Source organism: Microcaecilia unicolor, chromosome 11, assembly GCF_901765095.1.
Source record: "Microcaecilia unicolor chromosome 11, aMicUni1.1, whole genome shotgun sequence".
In the NCBI taxonomy this organism is placed as follows: domain Eukaryota; kingdom Metazoa; phylum Chordata; class Amphibia; order Gymnophiona; family Siphonopidae; genus Microcaecilia; species Microcaecilia unicolor.
The window spans coordinates 171,433,227-171,449,442 of NC_044041.1; the positions used below are offsets into that span (position 1 = coordinate 171,433,227).

Sequence of the window (16,216 nt, forward strand, 5' to 3'; positions counted from 1 at the left end):
TTTCCAAACTGAAGAGCCCTAACCTCTTAAGCTTTCGTCATAAGAGAGAATTTGGTTGCCCTTTTTTAAACCTTTTCTAAATCTTTTGAGATACAGCAGCCAGAATTGCACACAATTCTCAAGGTCAGGTCACACCATGGAGCGATACAGAAGCATTATAATATTCTTCATCTTATTTTCTATCCTTTTCCTAAAACTTCCTTGCATTCTGTTTGCTTATTTGGCTGGCTCTACACATTCAGCAGAAGATTTCAACATATTATCCATAATGACACCCTAGATCTTATTCTTGGTTGGTGACTCCTAAAGTGGACCCTAGCATCAGGTAACTATGATTTGGATTATTCTTCCCAATATGCATCATTTTGCATTTCACCATATTAAATTTCATCTTCTGTTTGGATACCCATTCTTCTTCGATGAAGCCCCGATCTATATGTCAAACCTCATAGACCTACCACCTAGGAACACAAAAAGATCAGCACACACATTCCTGAATCTCCACTACCCCAGTTGTAAAGGACTTAAATATAAATCCACATATGCATCCAGCTTCTCCTACATATGCACACAACTATGGAACGCACTACCGAAGGCCATAAAAACAACGCATGACCTAACAATCTTCCGGAAACTACTGAAAACTGACCTATTCAAGAAGGCATACCACAATGTTCCATCCTAACAACGAGACAACCAGACTTCACAGGAACTAGACAGAACCGTACCTCTACACCTGACTGATAACCAAATGGCTACTAATGAAAGTTACGCAATACGCACTACCACTTTATTTCCCATGCGGGAATTAACTCTTCATAATTTCTTTTTTGTTACATTTGTACCCCACACTTTCCCACTCATGGCAGGCTCAATGCGGCAGGCAATGGAGGGTTAAGTGACTTGCCCAGAGTCACAAGGAGCTGCCTGTGCTGGGAATTGAACTCAGTTCCTCAGTTCCCCAGCACCAAAGTCCACCACCCTAACCACCAGGCCATTGATTATCTAACTTATGCTATAATCTACTCTATCACTCAGGAACCTCTATGCAAAACCATATTGTTTTATACTGTACCATGCATGCACCTTAATGTAATACCATCAGTATCTCTCTACCCGGAAATGGTGATCGCTATTACGGCATAATGTAAGCCACATTGAGCCTGCAAATTGGTGGGAAAATGTGGGATACAAATGCGACAAATAAATAAATAAATAAATAAATAAGTAAATAATATCCTAAGGTCCTCGTACAATTTAACAACTTTGAGTAGTTTAATGTCATCTGCAAGTTAATCACCTCACTCATCATTCCCATTTCCATATCATTTATAAATATGTTAAGTAGCACTTTTCTTTTCCTTGTTTTTCATAATGGTGGGAAAATATTTTAGGCCTTTCCATCCCTTTTTAAAAAAAAATCTTTCTATGACAAGAGAGGAGGAGAGCTGTGTCCGCACTTGGATGTGGACAAATAGAGAGTGATCAGGGAGAGGGACTATTAGTAGCATGGGAATCCTTGCACAGACTCAGAGAAACCTAAAAGGCATCTCTGACCTAGATGAAACCTCTGGCACACTAGCTCCATTGATAAGTGTGCCTGTATCCCCCTGCTTGCCTAAGGAGAAGGTGAGGAACAAACTGTCACCCAAACAAAATGTTGCCTCGCAGGGCCGCTGAGAGGGGGAGCAAAATTCCCCCAGGCCCTGCATCCAAGGAGGCCCAGCCCAGGGTCTGTCTCTCTCCGGCTCCTGATGGGGCTTGGGTGATCGCGTTAATGCAATCACCTGGGTCCTGCGAGGAGCAGGAGAAAGACAGACCTTGGTGCTGGGTTCCACTTAGAGGCCAGAGAGGAGCAGACATAGGATTTGAGGCCCCTGGTTTGGCTGGTGGGGGTCTGCAAGCACCGCCAGCAAAAGCCTTACTCCAGCACTGTTCTCCACTGCATTGCCTGCCCTGCTTCCCTTCGTGTTACACATATACTCAGTTTTAGTGAAATTTAGTATAAGTGATACTTCGCGTATGCTCAATTTCATCAACACCTAGCATGCTCGATGTGAGGGTAGCGGGGCAGGCAATGTGTCGGAGAACAGCACTAGAGGAATGCTTCTGCTGGTGGGGCAAAATGTGGCCCCCACTTTGAGCTCCGGTCCTCCAGTGTTTGAAATCTGGCAATGTGCCTGGGAAGGCAGGGACGGCCTGAGGGAGGGGCGGCGACTACGACTGCATCCTGAGTGTGTGTGTGTGTGTGTGTGTGGGGGGGGGGGGGGGGGAGAGGGGTGTCGACTGCATCCCGAGTAGGGGTGGTGGTGGCGGTCCTGCCCCAGGCCCGCCTCAGATGTAAAAAGCAAACGTGCACCAGAGCTGGCCAGGAGTATGTAAGGAAATGTAACATAGTTGATATCATTGGTCATGTGACCTCTAGCAAGTTTTAAGGCACAGACGTTAAGGAAGGGCTTTTTCCAGCAACTGCCAGGATCATGTGAAAGAGTGGAACATTTTTTGCCAGCTCTGGTGCAAGTTTGCTTCTAAAACGCAATGCAGGACAAAAGGAGAAGAAATCCCCAAACAACAGTCACAATACAGATATAAAAACAAAAGAAGGGGGTAGACCAATGAAGTTCCAAACTGGTGGTTCATTCTAAGCAGTCAAAAAAAGGACTCAATGCAGTCTGCCTGCCTCAGGAGTCAATTATAATAACTTTGTAAAAAATATAAACATACAAATCAAAATATAATAAAAAATTTATAATTGTTTAAATCAGTTTTATTACATTTTTGATTTGTATGTTTATATTTTTTACAGAGTTATTATAATTGACTCCTGAGGCAGGCACATTGTGTGCCAAACTGCAGACTGCATCAAATCCTTCATTGGCTGCTTTTAATAAACCACTGGTTTGGAACTTCACTGGTCTACCCCCTTTCTTTTGTTTTTATTTCTGGCCTTTGCTTTTTACATGTTACTGGAATTGAAAGCCCCTGAGGCAGCCCTTTATTCGGGCCAAAATTGGCCTAGTCGTGCACAGCTTTCTGCACCTCTGTGTCTGTTGCTAATAAAAGTACCATTGAAACTTGATTGGAACTTGTTTACTAGACTGTCTGATTTGATCTGCTCTTGATTTTGTGCTGGTCTGGTTCTTGTGGATCGACTGCCTGTGTGTTTCTTGGGACCTTTATAAATAATCATCTCCAGGAAAGTAGACACATATATTTATATCTGCTCTGAGGCAGAGGTAATTATGCCTGTATGGACCAATGACTTTACAGTTACAGTTACGCTAATTCCTGTCAATGGCTCTAAGTGGATTACAAACAAGAAGACAAGATGATATATCTAGGAACTTAAGGACTGATATGAGATAAAATATACACTATTATCAAACCTAATGCTATCTTAGTATAAGATATTTTTGAAACAGGACAATTGTGATAGCTTTTTAAAAAATAGCATAGCTAGATAAGAATATTAACTCACTAGTGGGCCAATGCTCAAAACCTAACGCTGGTGCTAGAGGTGATTAGCACCGGATTAGCACTGGCGTTAGGGCTCACAGAATGTTCAAAGGGTACCTACGTTAGGGACAATATGTGCACCAAAGATGGCCAAAAATATCATTAACGTATATGTAAATGAGGTCCTTGGCTATTCCCTCTAATGCTCAGAAACAGCGCACAAACCACATCCTACCCTTACCGCTGAAAACTTAATTCCAACTCAGAGCTGGCGTTGGAACATTGGAAGAGAGGATTTCTCATAGAATTTGAAAGTAGCAGTATAAAATGCAAGCCCCCCAAAAAGGTTTCAAGTATTTGGGCTCTTTTTCCTCTTGTTTGCATGCGCGAGACATTTGACTCTGTCTGTCTTGGCCCTCTCACCCTCTACACTCACACAGACTGTCACAGTGTCCCACCCCTTAGGCAGAGACACGAGAAAGCAGTTTTGATTTCAGATGTGAGACTGTCTCTTCAGCAGGGGCTCCCTGCTGCCCAGTTTGACTGGACATGGACACCACACAGCTCTTGTGCGCATGCGCCAGGCACATTCCTCCCCCTTAACTTCTCAATACTCAACGCTAACAGCGTGCATATCATTTGCATGATATTAGTGTTGAGCATCGAGAAGTTATTTTTCTGTGTTGTTCTTAAGTTATTTCCTGGTGCTGTTCTGAGATAAGAAAATAAAGAGGAAAATACTTTCACAGATGATATATCTCTAGGACTTGGAAAGGATAAAACCATAGAATTGTGTGTTAGATGATATTGGTTGACCCCTGGCCTACAGATAAATTGAAGTATATTCTTCAGCACTGTGCCATAAAAGATCTTAAATATCAGACAGTTAAGTTTGTAGAGAACTAAGGGGAGCCAATGCAGTAAAACAAAAAAAGGGGTTATCATATTTTTTAAGAGAAAAGATTAAATGCACAGCTATATTCTTTGCAGGATCAAGGATTGAACCACTAATCTAAACTTAACTTGTTGAATATATTTATGGATTCTTCTCAGTTTTCTCAGAAATAACTTTTTACCAGATGATTGAGCTGAGCATCATCCATTGTTAGGTTTGATTCTTAGTTTATGATCAATTATAATTCCTAATATTTGTAATGGTCCTTCTTGTACAAATTCTGACAGAGGTAGAGAGGGAAGGATAGAAAGAGAAGCACAGAAGGAAGAGAGAATGGGAGACAGAGATATATTTATTTTTCTCTTCAGCTGGCCTGTGTATTCCTTTGAAATATTCTCATTATGACAGCAGTTCCCAAACTGTGCGCGGTGGCACCCTGGTGCGTCACAGCGAATTCTCAGTGGTGCCTCGGCGCATCACTCCCTACTTTCTCCTCCCGCAAGTCCAGCATCTGTCACTTCCTGCTTCTTCTCAGGCCACCGCTGCAGTGCTAGCAGCTTACATTTTCTGGCCGTCTGTAATTCCCACAGGCGCCGCAGGGACTTCCCTCTGCCACATCCGGCCTTCACAACAGGAAGTCGCAGCAGAGAGGGCTGGATGTGGCAGACTGGGAAGGCCCCGGACTGCCTGTGTGTATCGCAGATGGCCCGAAAACGTAAGCAGCAAGAACTGCAGTGGCGGCAGGGGAAAGAGAAGGAAGTGGCAGTGATCTGGGACCTACAGGAAGGAAGGTAGCGAGCGATGCTGGATTTGGGGAAGGCAGAGGGCTGCATGGAAAGGGGGGGGGGGGGGGGGGCGGTGCTGCAAAAAAGTTTGGGAACCCTTGCTTTATGAACTCTAATGTTCCAAAAATTTCAAAGGCAATCTTCCCACCCAGCATGCACATACACATTTTGCTTAAACCTCTGAAAACCACTGCACAGTTAACGCACCCACCTATTACTTCTGGGAATTTCATCAGAACCAGCAGACTGTATCTCAGTAATGTAGCAACAATTTCTGTCCCACCATAGATCAGGTCCTCTATAGTCATGATCAGAGATTCCATGAAGAAATGGGATGTTGAATTATTCTTTTCCTGGGGAAATTCACACAGATAAACAATGAGAGAGGAAATAATTTATGGGTTGTAGTAGTCATGCTATTCTTACAGTATTTTTAATTCTTTTATTCCGGGCCTGTTCATAAAAACCTACAGAGTCCTTCAACAGAACCACCTAACCCCCCCCCCCCTCCCCAAATCTCATGGAGGATCATTTTATTGCCCCAAGAGCTCTTGTAGAGTCCTTCCTTTTTAAAATTATTTGTATTTGTAAGAATACATTTTCCAGCATTGCAAAAAGAAATAGTAGTAATAGGAGCAGACTGACCATTCGGGTAACCGGGCAATGCCTGAGGGCCCAGAGGCTCTGTCTGGATGCCTGCCGCACACTGCAGCCCTCCCCGGTCCTATCTTTAAAGATGCGCTGCTGGTGATCTAGTGGCCTCTGCAGTGGGGACCATGTTCTTTCATGCCCGTTGTGCTGCCGCTATTCCCCCTGCCCAGCACTGCCGTACTTTAAAAATGGCGGCCGAGACTCCCTGCGGAAGTCTCGTCAGACTGAGACCCACAAGACTACTGTGGGAGGTCTCAGCTGCCATTTTAAACATATAGGCAGCGCAGCAAGTGGGAATGAACATGCTCCCCTCCTGCAGAGACCACTAGACCACCAGGTCCCTTCAGGTTGGACCGGGGCAGCGGGGGCATCAGCTGCGGCGGTAGGGAGGCAGCAGCATGGCGGTAGGGGGAGTGTTGGGCAGCAGCTGGGCAGGGGGCCCAGAGACCACCCTCAGAGCCTGGGGGCCCAGACCACTCTCAGTCTGCCTTTGTTATTGCCCCAAGAGCTCTTGTAGAGTCCTTCCTTTTTTAAATTATTTGTATTTGTAAGAATACATTTTCCAGCATTGCAAAAAGAAATAGTAGTAATATATAAAAGGGGAAGGGGAGAACAATAAAATTGTTGTTTATTATATTATGTTTATGCCACCTATAACCTAGGTGGATCATAATTCAAGAAATAAAATAAAACAGCAAGAACAAAAATAGCCCGCATTAAGGTACACAGAAGAAAAATCACAGGTAAATAATGGACTCAGAAATAATTTAAAAAAAATGATAAAATGCTCTTGTAGGGTCCTTCCTTTCCCAGACTTTTTCTAGAGCAGGGATTACAACCCAGTCTTCGGGACACACCTAGCCAGTCAAGTTTTTAGGATACCCACAATGAATATGCATGAGATAAGTTTGCTTGCACTGCCTCCATTACGCAAATCTATCTCATGTACATTCATTCTGGGTATCCTGAAAACCTGACTGGCTAAGTGTGTCCTGAGGACTGGGTTGAGAACCCCTGCTAGTGTAGTCCATTTCTAAAAGACTACCTATAGGTTTATTTCAGTATTAGAGCTCTCCCTCAGACTCGCTCTTATAAACCATTCTGTAAACAGTTAAGGGTCTTAGATTTGATATACACCTTTCTGTGGTAAAATCAAAGCAGTTTACATATATGCAGGTAATTATCCCTTATAACCATTCTGTAGGGTTATTTATAGCAATATGACTTCTGTACTAGGTTGCTCAAAATTACATTTTCACTGCACTAGAGTTGCAGTGTTCTGTGATTGGATCCTTGTGAGCTTGTTTCTATTGGTTGTTGGCTCTGAGCTAGGGCTAGCCCTCTTCTTTGCCCCGGAGGCTGGGTCATGGACCTGAGAGGGAGGCTCAGTCTGTGCCTTGCATGCCATGTGCTAGCAGCTTTCTGAGCTGACCTTTCTTGGTTCCACTATGGTTCCATCAAGGACTTTTACCTCTCTCTCTCTCTCTCCCTTTCTTCTCTCCTTGAGATACTCTCTTCCCTGGGTACTTGCTTCCCAAAGGTCTTTTCCCCAAGGTTTTCCTAGCTCTCTCACAGAGCTCTCTCCTTTAGGCTCTTTCCTTAGAGCAAGTCCCTTCCCAAATCTCTTAGGCCCTCATGATCAAAAGCAAACTCTGGCGCTAGAGGCTGTTAACGCCATACTAACGCCAGAGTTTGCAGCCGACCCATGATCAGAGCCCTCGAGTGCCTGAAACAGCGCACTCGAGGACTCTCAGTGCAAGTAGCATGCAAATGCATGCTAAACAGGGCTTCTAGCGCAATTAGCTTGCAAATGCATGCTAATTGGCGCTTAACGCATTCATCCCCAATGATCAGCGACCAGCACGCCAAAGATTGGGTCACTGGCTGCAGCAAAATCAACGCCAGCTCCGAGCTGGCGTTAGATTTTGCGGATCATTGGGGAGGAATGGTGAGCCCTGTCCAGCATGCAGTTGCATGCTGGCAGGCCCACCTTCCCCCCCCAAGGCAAACGCGAACGGGGGCTGGAGGTCCGGTGGGTCTCCAGCCCCCGAAACCCCCAGAAATCATTGCTTCATCGACGGGGGGGGCCCACCCCAAATCCTCCCCCCAGCGTTGTCTTTAAATTCCCTGGTGGTCCGTGGTGTCGTGACACCCCCCTGGCCCCGTCCCGGCCCCCTCCCGGCCCCCCTACCTTTCTGTTGGAGGAGGGACGCAGCCTGCCTGCCTCCCTCCTCTTCCTGTCAGTCGAAGCCCAAAATGGCGGTGCCCAGCACCGCCACTGCATCCTGGGATGCACTGGGCGGGGCTACAGACCAGGTAAGGGAATCGCTCCCTTACATAGTATGTAGCCCCGCCCAGTGCATCCCAGGATGCAGTGGGCGGTGCTGGGTGCTGCCATTTTGGGCTTCGACTGACAGGAAGAAGAGGGAGGCAGGCAGGCTGCTTCCCTCCTCCAACAGAAAGGTAGGGGGGCCGGGAGGGGGCCAGGACGGGGCCAGTGGGGGTGTCACCACACCACGGACCACCAGGGAATTTAAAGACAACGCTGGGGGGAGGATTTGGGGTGGGCTGGAGGTCCACCGGACCTCCAGCACCCACCCCCCCCCCCCGTCGATGGACCAGCGATTACTGGGGGTTTCGGGGGCTGGAGACCCACCGATCCTCCAGCCCCCCCTCCCCCCGTCGCTGGGTGGGAGGGTGGGAGAGGGTTTGGCCGGCGGCGGCGGCCACAACCTTTTCTGGGGGTTTGGGTGGGGCCTCGTTGTTCGGGCCTCGGGCCAGGCTGTTTGACAGGTTTGGGCTTTTGACAGCCCAGACCTGTCAAACAAGTGCGGGAGGATTGTGCTGAGCGCATGCTCGGGCGCAATTCTCCCGCACTTCAACATGATAATCAAAGATAATAGCGCTGCTTAGATTAGCATGCATTATCTTTGATCATCGATGCAGAAAAGCCCTGCGCTGTCCAGGCGCTATTTTTAGGGCACTGTTTGGAACAGCGCGGGGCTTTTGATCATGAGGGCCTTAGAGGCTTATGTTGCTGTAAAAGGCATTTTCCCTTTTGTTTCTCCTGTTTGAGTTTACAGCTTTCCCTCTCAGCAGTGCTGAGATCCGGTCTCTCCTTGCCTCTGAAGTGGCTTAGTATGGACTCCATGTTGCAATAGGCACAGTCTTTACAGGCAGCTGAATTGTAGATTGGATTCTTTTTGTGTATTGAGAGAATTGCAATAAAGAATATTTGTCTAAGAATTGAGAGTCTAGTGGTAAATATTTCTACTCGGGGAGGAGGAGGTGGTGTAACTGAATGTGAAGTTATACTGGTCAGTAACACTGGACAGTGCTTGGATTGAACAGTAGCACTGGGCACTGACCAGGACAGTAACACGTGTAATATTTGCAGTGTCGCCTTATTACATGTTGCATGGCTGGTGATAAGAGCATGGCTACTGGGTGGGGGGGGGGAGGGGTGACTACTGAAGGGGAGGAGCCATGGATAGTCACCCCATCCCTTAAGGCTGGCTCTGTATGAGTACCAACACCTATTTTATAAGAATTTTGTAAACTGATGTTTTCATATCAAGCAGTGATATGCCGATGATCAAAACTCTGGCGCTATTCTGAACAGCGCTATTAAAAATACCACCGGAACAGCACAGAAGAACAACACCCTAATGCTGAAACCTAATAAGATGTAGATATAGGCGTACTCATAGCTTTGAGCATTAGGGAGTTCAATGGGAGGATTGTGCTTGGTGCATACGCAGACGAGTTCTGCGGTCAGCTTTGCTCCTGTGTGCATGCGCCTGGTAAAACCCAAACGTGAAGCAAGCTTTGGGTTTTTTTAATCATTTATTTATCATTTTACAAGGGTCACTTGCAAACAGTAATACAGAGATGACTGTACATTAATACAATATTAGAAGAAAACAATCTCAACTAGATAAATGGATTATATACAACCTTTCTCTTTCTTAGACACAAAATGAAATAGGGAGAGTGAAACAAGACAAGGAGGTCAATTAAACAACAGTAAACCAAGAAAATGTGGTATTAACCTGATTATCCCCAGTTATTATTTATCTGAATCATTGTTCCACATTGATCGTCTGGTTGGCTTCTTCAAACCCAAGACGGTGTATAGTCAATTAATTTTGTTGGAAACATACTTATTTATTTATTTAAGAACATTTATATCCCCGCCTTTTGCCACGTAAAGCAGCCCCAAAGCGGCTTACAATGAACTAAAGAAAATCAATTACAATGACAGAAGAAGGCATAAGGGAAGGGAAGGGAAAATAAATACAATAGTTAGGGAAAAGGAAGCAAAAAAGAAGAGAAGGGAAGGAGGAAGAAGTCCAGAATCAGATGCACCTGATTTCATTTTTTTTCTCTTTTAAAACCAGAAATTATTTAACAATACAAACACTTGAATCTCTAATCCAATTCCCACTGATTAAGGTAATCCCAGTTTCACAGGCTTCACTCCTTTTGAATTAATATACTAAGAGGAATCATTTCAGAGGAAAATACTTTAGGAGTCATACCTGGAACTCTGGGAAAACAGCAATCTCAATATTAATCAACTGTAATAATATTCATTTTGTTCAAAATTTTCTGGTCTATTATCATTTTCAAAATCTTAACCGTTTCCTACTCCTGTAGAACTTCAGCTTTGCTCCTGTGCGCATGCGCCTGGTAAAACCCAAACGTGAAGCAAGCTTTTTTTTTTTTTTAAAGCATGGCCACTTTAAATTTAGGTGCAGGACAAGAACACCAATGTGTGCTTACATTCGGGTCTGCTGTTTCTCGCAACCAGCGCTCTCAAGGGCTTGCATGAGCTTCCATCTGCTTCCAAATAAGCATGGAAGAAACATGAGAACCAAGGGAAATCCTCTCTTCCAACTTCCTAACGCCTGCTCAGACCTGGCGTTATTTTTTACAGTGGTAAGGCACTTTTGTTTCGGGTGCTCTTTTCTGATCATTGGGGAGAAATACAAAATGACCTCACTTAAATGAGCTTGACTACATTTGCATGCTATCTGCGCTAAGGCCTGGCATGCTCGTTATTGGCTGCGCTAGACCCCTCTGACTATCCGCAAACAAATCTTTTCCGGAGATGGGAAGGCAGTAGAACGAGAGGACATGAAATGAGATTGAAGGGGGGCAGACTCAGGAAATATGTCAGTAAGTATTTTTTCACAGAGAGGGTGGTGGATTTTTGGAATGCCCTCCCGCGGGAGGTGGTGGAGATGAAAACGGTAACGGAATTCAAACATGCGTGGGATATACATAAAGGAATCCTGTGCAGAAGGAATGGATCCTCAGAAGCTTAGCCGAAATTGGGTGGGGGGAAGAGGGGTTGGTGGTTGGGAGGCGAGGATAGTGGAGGGCAAACTTATACAGTCTGTGCTAGAGCCAGTGATGGGAGGCGGGACTGGTGGTTGGGAGGCGGGGAATCCTGCTGGGCGGACTTATACGGTCTGTGCCCTGAAACGTACAGGTACAAATCAAGGTAAGGTATACACATATGAATTTATCTTGTGGGCAGACTGGACGGACCATGCAAGTCTTTTTCTGTCGTCATCTACTATGTTACTATCCAGCTTATAATCGAAAGTGATCGCCGGCCACCTTCTGACACAAATCGGGAGATGGCCGGCAATTTCTTAAAAGCGGCGAAATCGGTATAATCGAAAGCGGCATTTTTGACAGCATCGCCGCTTTCCCGTCGTTTCGCCGGTGAAAGTTCAAGGGGGCGTGTCGGTAGATTAGCGAAGGCGGGACATGGGCGGGTATGGGCGTGGCTACCAGATGGCCGGCTTTCGCCGATAATGGAAAAAAAAAAGCGGCGTTAAGCAGTATTTCACCGGCTTTACTTGGTCCTTTTATTTTCACGACCAAGCCTCAAAAAGGTGCCCCAACTGACCAGATGACCACTGGAGGGAATGGGGTATGACCTCCCCATACTCCCCAAGTGGTCACCAATTCCCTTCCAAACTAAAAAAATAAAACTAAAAACCTTTTTTGCCAGCCTGTATGCCAGCCTCAAATGCCGTACCCACCTCCATGACAGCAGAATGTGTTGTATCCTCCGACAGACTTTCCCTGGTTGCGATGTGGCTCTCGGGCGAGTGTGACACCTTTTCTGTTAGGTGCCCTGCAGAGTCACATTAGCAATGCATTGTGGTGGGTGTAGGGTACTGGGCCCTACTCCCATGGTGCTTTTCCCCCCTGCTAACTGGGTCAGAGTGTGCCCTGTTTTGTTTCCTGTTGTAGTCCATGCTGTAGTGGCCATTTTTGTAAGCCAGTTTTAGTTCCCTTTCCTGTGTTACCCACGTTAGAGAACGTAGTTCTTACCTTGAATGGTGCTGAAAGAGGGCATTGTACACCATTGTGCCAGCTCTGACCTACTGCTAATCTTAGTACCAGGGGACTCTTTGCCAGTGGGGCACAACCTCTGATCTGCAGTTAACTGTGAGTAAACGTGCTTATTTCAAGAAAGGACTTTTTCAGAGAGATTAGTCTTCAGGTGTGAACTGGTGTGCCAAAGTTATACAGCAGCAATAAGTCCTAGAGGCTGTATGCAGGTCCCTGGAGCAATGTTAGTGGGTGCAGTACATTTGTGGGCAGTGGGTTTGGGGGGGGGGGTTGGGGGGCTCAGCTCCCAAAGTAAGGGAGCTATGCACGTGGGAGCTTTTCTGAAGTCCACCGCAGTGACCCCTAGGGTGGCTGGTTGGTGTCCTGGCATGTCAGGGGGGCCAGTGCACTAAAATGCTGGCTCCTCCCACGGCCAAATGCCTTGAATTTGGCCTGGGTTTGAGATGGCCGACATGGTATAGAGAGAGCATAAGGCATTCCAGGAAGTTGAAACCGATTATCCCTTGACAAAGCAACCCAGCGAAACAGGTCCTGTCGGGATAATAAAGGTTCCTGGATGCTCCTCAATACATATACAGATAAGTGATTGAGTCTCATGTAGTTGCTGAATGTTTGAGTTTACACATGAGACAGCGCAAACAGTGGTGGCATGAATTGATGCCTTCCTACTGCTTTTAAGTGTGTGCCCCAAGCATGTTCCACATTAATATTATTTGCATAGAAAACACTTACAAAAATTGGATGGTGGGGGCCGTCAATGATTAAAGACTGTCACGGCTGGTAGACATGAGTATTCTTTTGCACATACAGCCAAATGTGACTATATGAGACGTCCCTGAAATTCAATCAGAACAGTACTTGGTGACACTTACTTTTCTACTTTCTATTTTTGAATATTATAGCTGTGTTCTTTTGGACATAATAAGTAGAACGCCTCAGTATTTTGACAGTATTATAAAAATAAGCAGTGGATTTTCCCCAAGTCCATTCTAATACTGGTCTATGGACCTTTCCTTTAGGAAGCCATCCAAACCTTTTTTAAACCCCACTAAGCTAACCACTTTTACTACATTCTCTGGCAATGAATTCCAGAGTTTAATTACAGGTTGAGTGAAGAAATATTTTCTCCAATTCGTTTTAAATATACTACTTTCTAGCTTCATCGCATGCCCCCTTGTCCTAGTGTTTTTGGAAAGAGTAAACAAGTGATTCACGTCTACCTGTTCCACTCCACTCATTATTTTATAGACCTCTATCATATCAGCCCTTAGCCTTCTTTTCTCCAAGCTGAAGAGCACTAGCCACTTTAGCCTTTCTTCATAGGGAAGTTGTCCCATCCCCTTTATCATTTTTGTTGCCCTTCTCTGTACCTTTTCTAATTTCACTATATCTTTTTTGAGATGCGATGACCAGAATTGAACACAATATTCGGCCTGTGGTCGCACCATGGAGCGATACAAAGGCATTATAACATCCTCATTTTTGTTTTTCATTCCTTTCCTAATAATACCTAACCTTCTATTTGCTTTCTTAGCAGCTGCTGCACACTGAGTGGAGGGTTTCAATGTATCATCAATGATGATGCCTAGATCCCTTTCCCGGTCGGTGACTCCTAACATGGAACCTTGCATTACATAACTATAATTCGGGTTTCTCTTTCCCACGTGCATTACTTTGCACTTGCTCACATTAACGTCATCTGTGTAGTGGTGGAACCAGCTTTAATTGCATCCAATTTTTACTTAAGTTTGCTGAGCTCTTCTTGTATAATAGAAAGCTGAAGACAGATGAGGCAAGCCCTAAGCCTCCAGATAGTGTGTCTTGCAACTAATGCACCACAATTATTACATTGAATAAGTCATCTTGATTGGTTGGAATGGCTGGAATGGCTATGAGCAAGTATGCTATGATAGGGTTAATCTGCAAAATTACCTGTATGTGACTGACGAGTATTGTTAATGATTATTGGGTCATCTATATATGAGTAGCAAACCCAGGGGTGGGTGAGGTGTGGGGTAGAATAGGCTGAGTCAACCAAGTACCAGTATTAAAAATGTTCTCTAGGAGGGACAAGCATTGAGACAATTTGATACAAAAATCAAGTTATGTTAGAATCTAACTTGTCTCATTTAAAACCAAATATTCTCAATAAATATAGCAGTTTCTTTAATAAAATCTTTAAGTGCAAATTAAATCAGCTGTAAGACTAAAACTACTTAGGGCGCTGACAATGGAAAATAAAATTTGCAAATAGGAGGAGACAACTAGTTAAATAATAATCATCATGATAATAATTCAGCTCCATCCCAAAGCAGCAGACTTTATGGTAAGAATCACAGTCCCCTAAATTTTACCCTCTCCATTTTGATGAGGAAAACATCGATGTAATCTCGGGGATTGTCAGGGTCCAGTGTCTCCTGATGAGCCTTGATTGTATCCTGAATAATGACTCTCAGCTTTCCAAAATTTGCAAAAACCTTTTTGTGTAGTCCTGGCAAATAGTCCATGACTTCTGGGTAGATATTGTACATCTGGAAAGATAAAGGCGGAGGAGTTATTCACAAGTCTGACCGAGGTTCAGGTTCACAAGCCTGGTTTTAATCAAAACATAGCAGCTAGATTATTGTATTTTATACCTAAATTTGAAAGTTACACCATTGTTTATTAAATTACATTGGTTTCCATTAGAAGTCTGGGTGGTTTTTAAATTATGTACAATGATAAACCTTATATTATACAGTCAAGCCCCTAAATATATGATGGATCTGATAGTTTTACCAGATAAAAATTAAGTATAAACTTCTAGACATGTTGTAGATCTTCACTTTTCAAGTCCAAAATAAGTAGTTTACAAATCTATTCTTACTATTTCCTTCCCATATCGAGCTGCCAAATAGTGGAATTTATTACATAAAGACCTGAAGCAAAACTTTAATTATAAACTTTTGGAGATGGTTAAAAACATTTTTATCTCAGAAGTATGCTTTACATCAGATGTAAGCTGAATGGCTAAATTTTAAGGTTTGTTGGTGTTCCTAGGTATTCCTAGCTTCTTATGTTGTGCCACATTGAACCATTGTAGGTATGTGAAGGATTTAAATGTTTTAATCTAATCTATCATCAAATCCAAAAAGGGAAACAAGTATAAAGGTGGCAAGAAAATGTTATTCAAACTAAACTGAAGACACCTCAAAACAATATTCACATTTATTTCCATGAATGCATCTTTTTATAATTAAAGCAACAGTTGATCTTAGTATTCAAATACATTTTCCTCCCCAAAGGTGAAATTTAATCTTACCTATTCATTTCCTTTCCTTGAATCCTGCTAGACCAGTATTTTTTTTAACTTCAAGTCAAGTACCCCTTAAGTTGAACAGATTTCAACTGAGTACTCCCAAACTCCGATCAGCAGAGATTTTGTGTTAAATGGGTACAGCATCTTTCCTCTTTCTCCCTTCCCTTTCATCCAGCATCTCTCCTCTTTCCATCCAGTGTCTTTCTTTTCTCTCTCTCTCCCCACCCTTTCCTCCAGTGTCTCTCACTTTCTCTTCCCACCCTTCCATCTAGTACTTTCCCTCTGTCTCTTCCAAAAACTGACACATTCTAATCAAGAAATAGAAAATAAAATTGCTTTTTCTACCTTTTTTGTCTGGTCATTTTATTTCTGTAATTGTGTTGGTTTGAGCTCTGGTTTCTGCTTTTTTTATCATATCATTTTGCTCTCTCCTTTTACATTCAGTTTTCTTTAATTTATTTTTCTGTCTCTCTGTGCAAATTTAATTTATTGTTATCATACGTCTTCAATTTCCCTCTTTTTACTGCATCTACCTATAGCTTTCCATCTCTTTTCCTCACCCTTGCTCTCCTATTTCCATTCCTCCTGGTCCCTTTTCTTTCACTAACTGTCCTCTTCCCCCTTCCATCCAGCATCTCCTCTCTTTTTTCCCACCCTTTTATCTAGTGTCTCTTTCTTTTTCTACCCTTCCATCCAGCATTTCCCCTCTTTCACTCCCAAAATACTATTCTAGTGTTTGTCCAGTTTCCCCCACTT

At 44.0% G+C, this 16,216-nt stretch overlaps 1 protein-coding gene across 4 annotated transcripts in view; it reads right to left on the reverse strand.

Moving 5' to 3' along the window:
- LOC115480019 (cytochrome P450 2F2-like) overlaps nucleotides 1-16,216 on the reverse strand; it is a 71,981-nt gene that overhangs the window by 26,448 nt on the left and 29,317 nt on the right. For all 4 annotated transcript variants that reach the window (XR_003943779.1, XR_003943778.1, XM_030218401.1 and 1 more), the window contains exons 6-7: nucleotides 14,517-14,693; nucleotides 5,348-5,489 (exon numbers count right to left, since the gene is read on the reverse strand). Coding sequence is in view for 2 of the 4 variants with exons in the window: in XM_030218401.1 (XP_030074261.1) it covers nucleotides 5,348-5,489; nucleotides 14,517-14,693 (319 nt within the window). In the remaining 2 variants the exon portion in view is untranslated. The remainder of the gene's footprint in view (nucleotides 1-5,347; nucleotides 5,490-14,516; nucleotides 14,694-16,216) is intronic.